General features: G+C 43.5%; 1 protein-coding gene across 1 annotated transcript in view; it reads left to right on the top strand.

The window, feature by feature from the left end:
• The window catches only part of cdh23 (cadherin-related 23), a 198,507-nt gene that overhangs the window by 175,561 nt on the left and 13,573 nt on the right, over window positions 1-9,373 (top strand). The window contains exons 37-46 of the mRNA XM_069189026.1: window positions 1,102-1,323; window positions 2,164-2,283; window positions 2,903-3,083; window positions 3,437-3,570; window positions 4,899-5,108; window positions 5,210-5,317; window positions 6,072-6,174; window positions 6,469-6,594; window positions 8,127-8,330; window positions 8,679-9,137. Of these exons, the coding sequence (XP_069045127.1) occupies window positions 1,102-1,323; window positions 2,164-2,283; window positions 2,903-3,083; window positions 3,437-3,570; window positions 4,899-5,108; window positions 5,210-5,317; window positions 6,072-6,174; window positions 6,469-6,594; window positions 8,127-8,330; window positions 8,679-9,137 (1,867 nt within the window). The remainder of the gene's footprint in view (window positions 1-1,101; window positions 1,324-2,163; window positions 2,284-2,902; window positions 3,084-3,436; window positions 3,571-4,898; window positions 5,109-5,209; window positions 5,318-6,071; window positions 6,175-6,468; window positions 6,595-8,126; window positions 8,331-8,678; window positions 9,138-9,373) is intronic.

Genomic DNA, 9,373 nt, shown 5'->3' with positions numbered 1-9,373 from the left:
AGGTAAACAGTATATTTTAGTGGTTGAGTAAAATGTTAAAACGCACGTCATTAATAGTACTGGAAAGACTGTGTAGAATGTTCCGAAATGAATAAAAAAACAGGTAGATTTATATTAAACGCTGATGATGAAACACTTTTTCCCCGTAAGTTTTCATACTATATTAGCAATATAACGATTTCAAATTCCAAATGGGCAATGGAGAGTGTAACATTTAAGTGAAGTTACAATTCTGTCCAGTGAGGTGAATGTTAAAACAAGATATTTTCAGAGTTTCAAGATATATTTCGTAATAGCTCACTGTTTACAAGAAGCCAAACAAAAAATTAAGTTCTAAAAATATTTGTATTACATTGTTCACAAAAATGTTAGTAAACTATACATGTTAGTAAACTTTAGTATGTTTTTTGCTGAATGCTTATAAAATAAGGTCAGACATAAACATAAATATGGAAGTAATTTGTTATTTTAAAAAAATGTAAGAAACTTGTAGTGACCCTCAGTAGTTAGGAATGCTTAAGCAGTTGCACTTTGCTATCTGCCAGGTCATGACAGGTGTTTCCATTGTTGTGATGTGGTGGTAATCTAACTGTCTAGAATTAATTTTCTTCCACTTCCTGATGTTTTCTCTATTAACCCCCTCCCAAGAGGCTAACTTGTGCCTCTAATCTAAATTTAATCATGGAGGTATCTGAGTGTGTAGAATCTTCTTCAGTTCAGGTTTAGTGATCAACCTGTTTCGAAACAGCTGCCTGAAAGCCTGAGAGCTGGTGTCAGTGTGAATGTCTGTGGTGGGACTGGGTGTGACTTGACATTTCTGTGTTTCTCAGAAGCTATTAAAAAAAAACAGCAACAATTCTAAACTCTAAACTCAATTTGATGTTTTGGCCTCGGACATTTATACTGCTTGAATAAGCATTTACATTACAATGGATTTTTGCTGTGTGTAAGATTAAATATTCTGCTTTAATTTCTATAATATTTCCCAAGTGTTCTGTTTGATATTTAAGCCTCTCCTCCCTGCCATAAACCCCTATGTTTTGGGTTTCTCTCTGTGTTTCTCAGTCTCTTTCATTCGGTCTCTGTCTCGCCCTCTTTCAGGCCACCACCACAATCTGGGTGTCCATCCTGGATGAGAATGACAACTCGCCCCAGTTTGGGCAGCCAGTGTATGAGGTCACACTCAGCGAGGGGCCAGAGACAGCCAGCATAGTCATAGCAACTGTCAATGCCAGTGACCGCGATGAGGGGCCCAATGGCACGGTGATCTACCGAATCGTTGATGGAAACCTGGGAAACACTTTCAGCATCAATCGCACCTCTGTGAGTTTAGTGGATGTGGAGAAATGTGGAAATAAGTGACCGGGCTAGTCTGAAATAAGAAAGACTGTAGCAACTGGGTTACTGGGGGGATTGGGATCGGTGAGACTAGGGAGGTGGGCAAGACCACATCTAACACCTCTTCTCTGAGCCAAATGGTTGAAGATAGAAATGGAGAAAAAGTTCATATCACAAAGTATTTAGTGGGGCCGTGCTGAAAAATTCCACTGCTCAAAGCACTTACATCATTTACAACTGTGAAACACTTTCCTATGTGGAAAACACAAATTAGTCTGATGATAACATTTCACACATTGGCCTTTATCTCCTAACCTCAGGGTTTCTGTCATCACTTCACCAATAGACGATATTCGCAGGCAGTAGCATAGTGGCTCTGTCTTGTCCTGTCCTATCACCACTTAGTCTCTTTCTCTTTCCCAGTACCTTACTACAGTACCTTTCTCTCTCTGCCACTTTATCTCTTTCTGTTTCTGACTACCTCAGTTCTTCTGCCTGTCTCTATTTCCTTCTCACTGCCATCGTAGGGAAAGGTTCCTCTGTAATCCCACATTTTCAAGTACCAAAGGTTGTCTTTGTGTAGCTGGAGAAAGGAGACAGTGGGTGATGAACTGAATTCATGGAAAAAGAGTGGACATTGTGGAGTTTCCTGATGAGTCGCACTGGTATTTTAATTTAAAGAAAAGGGGAAGAAAATGTCACTGTCTTGAGAGGCCGGCTGAACCAGTTCTCTCAATTTCTTCTCATTAACTGTCTCTTTTCCTGTGTGTGTATGTACTGCATGTATACTGTTTGTGTCTGTTATGTATGTTTGTGTGTGTTCAGGGAACAATTGTGGCACTGAGGGAGCTGGACTATGAGATGAGTCATGGGAGATACACACTCGTTATCACGGCAACAGACCAGTGTCCAATCACCCAGCTGCGCCTGACGTCCAGCACTACGGTAGAGCCGCCTGTGAACTCCACAGTCCAGAGCAACAGACCTAGCACACTTGTTTCATCCTACAGCATGTGCACACAGACCCTCAGGGAATTGACACAGAAAATAGAGACTGAGCTTGTCTCAACCACCTTGTGAATTTGAGTTTACTGTAGGTCGATAATTAATAATTAATCAATCAATTACTCTATCAAAACCTTTATTACCCCAGAATGTATATTATCATCGAATAAAGAGTAAAGAGTCTGACAGAGACATTTGACATACTGATGCTGAGAATGACACACTGACACATACAGTATTGACATGTAGAGAAACCACAGAGAATGAAATTTGAAAAGAACTTTGTTATTCTTTGTGGTTATTTTACTTCTGTCTTGTAGGCCTTTAATTTTAATTGTATATTCCTGAAGATTACTAGTTGGCAATAATATCTGGCAGTGTTTTTGGGGCTTAAATTGGTAACTGTGAACACCACATTTGAACATCATAACCTTTTTTTCCTGCTTGGAAAAATTGTTTTTTGTGCATCTTGCACATTCTTCACTTCCAAACTAGAGGACAGTAACACTGTTCCTAGTGTTGGTCCTATTATATTAGAACTCCACTTATTTAAACACAGGTCCTGGTGAACGTGATTGATGTGAATGACGTGACCCCCACTTTCCCGAGAGCTGTCGAGGGGCCTTTTGAGATTACTGAGGGCCAGCCGGGGCCCCGGGTCTGGACTCTGAAGGCTACAGATGAGGACTCGGGCCTCAATGGACAGGTGGAGTACAGTATCACAGCCGGAGACCCACAGAGTGAGTACAGGCAGGTTTATTGTGATGGGGGTTGAGAATTTATGTCTCGCAGTTCCTAATGAACAGAGAGAGAGAAGTAGAAAGAATATGGTAGGGTCAGTGTACAGGACACAGTTAATGATGTAGGTTCAGTGTTCAGGACATTGTTAGTGCTGCAGGGCCAGTGTACAGGATGTTGTTAGTGATACAAGGTTAGTTTGCAAGCCAGGGTTACTGCTGTAGGATCAGTCTACAGGACATTTGTAGTGATACAGGGTCGGTGTGCAGAACAGTGTTGACAATACTGTTTCTGCAAGGCTCAGTGTCTCCACAGTGACAATCCCTATATATGCAGTGTCTCTCTGTGTTGTCAGATGAGTTTGTGGTGTCCCCAGTGGAGGGGGAGCTCAGGGTGAGGAGGGATGCAGAGCTGGACCGTGAGAACATCCCTTTCTACAACATCACCATCACAGCACGAGACCTTGGCACACCATCACGCAGCAGCACAGTAAGTCACAGCGCTCTGGGACTAACAAGGCAAGATACAAAAACGCAGCACAGCAGAGCACAGACAACAGCACGGCTGCTTAACTGAATGTCTGTTTTTCCTGTGAATCCTTTTAGTTTTGTTTTCCTTTCCTATGTATGTAACAAAGGGCAGATGTCTTATCTTACAAGCCTATAGACTATGAATATAAAAAAAGCCCAACCTTTCAACAACGTAGAAAGTTATGTTTTTTTTTTAAAGTCATCAAAAGTTCACAATCGGAAGGTGTAGGAGTACAGGACTGTACACAATGGCCTGTCCCAGGGATTCACAAGGATTGTCTCCTGCTGTGTTCTCGTTTTCCCTCGTCAGTGAACATCTGCATTTCTTCACTCTAAAACCCCAGGTCTCCACACAGCTGTGCAGGGTGTGTGGCAGTATGCTCTGGAAAATGAGACTCACTCATAGTCTGGACTGCTCATGGTGCATTCTTTCAGCTCTTTTTTTACAAACAAACTGGCTCTGAGATATCACAAATCAGTGATGGTATGTTTCTGTGGGGTTTCTGTGAGCTCACTCTTTCCGTCTCCGAAGTAGGCCTTCTCTGTGTCTCGTGTTTAAAAGCACTGTAGCGGAGTTTCCTTTTCTTATTGTTTTTTCCCCTGCGACTCTGAAAGACACAGCGTTGGGGCTATATAGTCTGCACAGACTTGCTGTGTGTCAGGAAGCACGGAGAGAGAAACACCCTCTTAAATCACAACATTGCATCATTCTCAGGCCGATACCTTACAAACCCTTCACACAACGCTGTTGTCAGGGAGGGACTGATTCCTGACTAGATTTTCCTAAGATTTTCCAGCCTAATCATACCTTCACTTTAACAACAGTGTATAGTAATACACATGCCTTAAAAGACACAAGACAGATTAGGGCATGTATTTAAGTGTGCCAAAGCATTAACATTTCACATAGGCAAGGCGCCTTGTTTCTCTCACACCAGATGAAGGCTCCACGGCCGAAATGTTGTGTTTTCTTTCTTCTTTTTTTCAGCATGGAATAAACCTATTACTTGTTCCTTTGCAGCCTACGCATGCTGACGCAGCTACCCACCTGAAATTTCACATAAATTATATTTCAATGTTAAAGGGGCATGTCTTCATATTCTAGTGGGTGGAGAATATGCCTGCGAGTACAGAGTGCTGAATCAGACACTGCCCCAGTGTGGAACATTCTCAATCAGGCCTCAGAATCTGATGTGTGGTCCTGACTCTGGAGTATTTGGTGTCCCCACTTTCTCTCTCTTTCAATATATGGGGTGTCCTCTCTCCTTCCCTCCCCTCTCTCCTCAGGTGGTGGTGAGTGTGCGAGTGCTGGACATCAATGACAATGACCCAGTGCTGCTGAACCTGCCCATGAACAGCAGTGTGAGCGAGGCTGCGCGCATCTCCACCTCTGTAGCTCGGGTTCAAGCCTTTGATGCCGATAGCGGCCGCAATGCCCTGCTCACATTCAACATCACTGCAGGGAACACTGACGGAGCCTTCTACATCAACGACACCGTGAGAACGCTCTCCTTCCCTCCCACCCTCTTTCTCACTAGTGTCTCTCCATGTCTAGTCTGCCAGTGGTAACGTTCCCTCTATCTTTCTCTCTCTCTCAGACAGGGGTGGTGCTGGTGAACCGGCCACTGGACCGGGAGAGAGTGTCAGAGTACAGGCTGACCATCACTGTCAAGGACAACCCCGACAACCCCCGCATTGCGCGCAGGGTACACACACACTCTGCCTGCACCCCACGTTTTGCAGCAAAACAGTTTTGTATGAAGTGAAAAAGAGGGCTTTACCAGAACTAGTAACATTTGAACCACCAGCAGTTTTCTTTAGATGGCAGTGAAGTATCTGAGCAACTTGAATGTAACCTTTAAAGGCCAGCCTTTAATGTGATTAAAAAAGAAATTAGTGTCAGGAAAAAGGAGAAATTGTTCATCCTTCTTGAAGTGTCTTAAACTTTGTTTTTGGTTCAGATTAGCTCTGTAAAAGGAACAAACAGCCCCACAGCAGTCATTCTTTTCACTCTGTTTCTCTTGTGTAGCGTCCTTATCTCCACAAGTGAGGCAGTTTCAGAAGAAGTGCCATTTAAACAACATTGCAATTAACAGGAATTGTTCTACCTTTTGAAATCATGGCAAACCCCAAATCACGCTAAAGATTGCATCGGTATATTAACAGCAATCAGTAAGTGGTAATCAGAAAGGGATTTTAGCCTTCTCTCGCCATGCTCAATGCAGACAAAGGACACACACAAATGCACTTACCATATATTCAATATTAAAAGGTACTTCAAATCCAGTCCTTGATAGCCATAGGTTCACATTTTCCTTGCCCTTGAGCTCTTAATTTTGTACTGAAACTAATTAGTCACTTAGCTAAACTCTTCTCTCAGGTCTGAGGCAGGGAATGTTTAAAACCTGCTTGAGGACTGAAGTTAAAGAGCAATGTTCACTCTCTGATATTTCTGTGCAGGATTCTGACGTACTGGTGGTGTCCATCTTGGATGAGAATGATAACCGACCAATATTCACACAATCAAGCTACCGGGGAGAAATTCTGGAGAATTCCCTCCCAGGTACCACATGCCTCCCCTGTCTCACTGTCTGTCTTTCTTTCTCATTGTCTTCCTGTCTCGTGTCAATCTATCTCTCTATTCATAGCTCCTGCCTGTCTGATTAGTACTTAAATGTCTGTCTGTAACTTTGTCCATCTGTCAGTTGGATCTGAATGATAATCTGCAATTGCCACGGTCTCTCTCCATGTGTCTTTCTGCTACTATCTCTCTCCTGCTTTCTCTCTGTCATCTCCATGCCCCAGTGTACACTCCCTTCCAATCTCTTCTCCCTCCCTCTCCTTCTCCCCCTCTCAGGCAGTGTGGTGTCGATTCTGAATGGACCAGTCCTGGCAGTGGACAAGGATGTGGGAGTCAATGCTGTTGTGACGTACCGCCTTCTGGGCCAAAGACTGGACCTGTTCACAGTCGACTCCAGCACAGGTCAGGCTGTAACCCTCCTTCTGTCTCGCACATGTACTGTATGGTGCTGACATACACATTCATGTGCATGCTGTGTTATGCAATGCTAATACGATTAAAGGCATTCTCTGTTTTTAATTCTTAGCTCATAAGAACATAAGAAAGGTTATAAACAAAGGAGGCCATTTGACCCATCTTGCGCATTTTCTAGTAGCATAATGTTATTAAGATTCTGTTTCTTACTTAAAGGATCTCACAGTCAAGCTCAATCACATTTCCTGGACTTTGGTTGATAATCTGATACAGATGGGGAGAAGTAGCAAAAACATTTTGCTTAACAAAATTGTAATGTGTTAAATGTAGTGTTTTTGAGTTCAAACCTGCACCAACCTACACACCATTAAAACACAATTATTTTTATTAGGTAAATCAGCAACCTGTTGCATATGAAACTTAATTCTCAGAAACATAAACATATTTTAAATCCTTTTAAACCATGGTTAATCACATTAGGAGGGAAAATTTGCCAAAAACCCCACAGGCTATTTATTCGACAATTTATATACTACATAACCAAGTGTAGTCCAAAACGTGATTTGTGCCCACAACCTTAATCCAGAACCTTAACCTCTAGAATGAATGTGTCAACAAGTAATCAATGCTATTAGCTGCTGCCAATTCACAATTCACCTCAGACTTAGTGGAAGCTCTCAAGGTCAAGACGACAGTACAGCCACTCTGCTGACAACTAACAAAGTGGTTTTTGCCATTCATTCACACTGCACAGGAGCTTTTACTGCTCATGTGCCACAGTGGCAAAGCATCATATTTATTATTACTTACAAAGACGAGACAAATATCTTACTTTTGACCTTAAATGGCCCAACTCTAATTGTGTTCCTTTGTACTTGTATTGTTGCTGATCTTAAAGAAACCCCCTAAGGTCAAGGACTTTTGGGAGTTTCGATACCCGGATGAAGCTTCTATTTAATTTTCTCTGTTGATATTTATACCTCTTAGTTTGTCTGAATGTGACATTCCCTTCACACTCGGAATAAGATGAGGTATTCTATCTCACCTAGAGCAGCAATATTCTGTAGCATGTTGACCAAATCACCACACAGTGTTCCCAGGGAAGTCTAACTTGTGCAGTGCATATTTTTTACACAATTTCCCTTTTTTAGAATTCTAAATAATACATCCAAGCGGTTTCATAACATTTTTATTTCTTCTCCACATCATCTAGCTGAAGAAAGCTAGTATACGTAATATCTGGGATCTTGCTCATGTATTGCATCTTCCTGTTTGATACTGTACTATCCGTTTGACATTTGAAATTAAAGTTCTCACTTCCTCCATGTTTTCACTTGCATTTAAGCCATATTACATTTTATCTTGACAGTCCTAAGTTAGTTTGTCCAGGTCCTCTTTTCTAGCCTGTGCTGTTGCTAAACTATTTGCAACACCACAATTTTTGACCTATCTGTGACATTGACATCAGATGTAACCGTAAAGCACTTACAGAACTGTGGAAATGTGTTGTCCCTCTTTAGGTGCTGTGATGGTACGGCACGGGGCAGTGTTGGACCGCGAAGCCCTGTTGGACCCCCGGCTTGAGCTGATGTTGGTGGGCGAGGATGTGGGGGGGCTGAACACCAGTGTTCCCCTCACAGTCACTGTCCTGGACCAGAACGATAACCCTCCCCAGTTCAGACCCCCAGACCTGACCGTGCACTTGCCTGAGAACAGTCCAGCTGGTGAGCACAGGCAGCTGTGGAGAAGGAGAGGGGAAGGGGTCATCATGCAGAATACCAGAATGTGTATTGTATTCTCAGTGTGAATTGTCCACTCACTGTTCTGTCATATTGGTTTTATTGATGCACTTGATATGCAACCTGTGGGAATAGTTGTATAGTCTGTTCCCTCGACATTAATCCTTCTTTCTGTCCCCCTCCATTCTTCATTCCTCCTCCTCCTCATTCACGTCCATACTCTTTCCCTCTCTCTTTCTCATCCTAACCCTTCCTCCGACCCACCTTCTTCTCTCTGCTTCTCCTCCTCTCTGTATCTCCCCCATTCCTTCTGTCCCTCTGTTCATCCTGCAGGGGTGGTGGTCACTCAACTCTCAGCAGCTGATCTGGACTCAGGAGCTAATGGCTGGCTGTCGTACCGTATCGAGAGTGGAGCTCAGGACCGGTTTGTGATCGACGTGCTCACGGGCGCTGTGCTGGTGGGCAATGCCACGCTAGACCGGGAGGAGCGTAGTTCGTATCGACTGGTGGTCGTGGCTGCTGACCGCGGCACGCCCCCCCTCTCAGGCACTGCCACGCTGTCTGTCCTGCTGGATGACGTGAACGACTCGCGCCCGCGGTTCCTGATCCCAGTTCAGACTGTCAATGTTAACGAGTCCACAAATCTCGGCACCGTCATTGCCACTGTGAGAGCAGAAGACCCTGACCTCCGAACCCGGCTGGAGTATTACATCATTGCAGTGGAGGCACGAGACGACAGCAACACCCCTGTCAGTGGCCTGCAGGACGCCTTTGGCATTGACTTCCATACTGGTCAGCCCCTGGGAATTTAATGCAGTACTGGAGCATACTGGACAATGGAGCATAGTGGTGCAAAATGCAGTACAGTCGTCAAAATACAATCTAGAACAGTGGAAATAATACAGTATAAATAGTACAGTATAGTAGGTGTAGCATGGTATTTTGATTCCATGGTGTATGCATGTGATGTGTCTTTCCTGTTTACCATGTGTTATTAGTGTGCTCCAGTGTGTGACTGGCATGTTGTC

Source organism: Lepisosteus oculatus, chromosome 4, assembly GCF_040954835.1.
Source record: "Lepisosteus oculatus isolate fLepOcu1 chromosome 4, fLepOcu1.hap2, whole genome shotgun sequence".
NCBI classification, from domain to species: domain Eukaryota; kingdom Metazoa; phylum Chordata; class Actinopteri; order Semionotiformes; family Lepisosteidae; genus Lepisosteus; species Lepisosteus oculatus.
The sequence above is the reverse complement of the archived record's forward strand: the minus strand, read 5'-3'. Positions and strand labels throughout refer to the sequence as shown.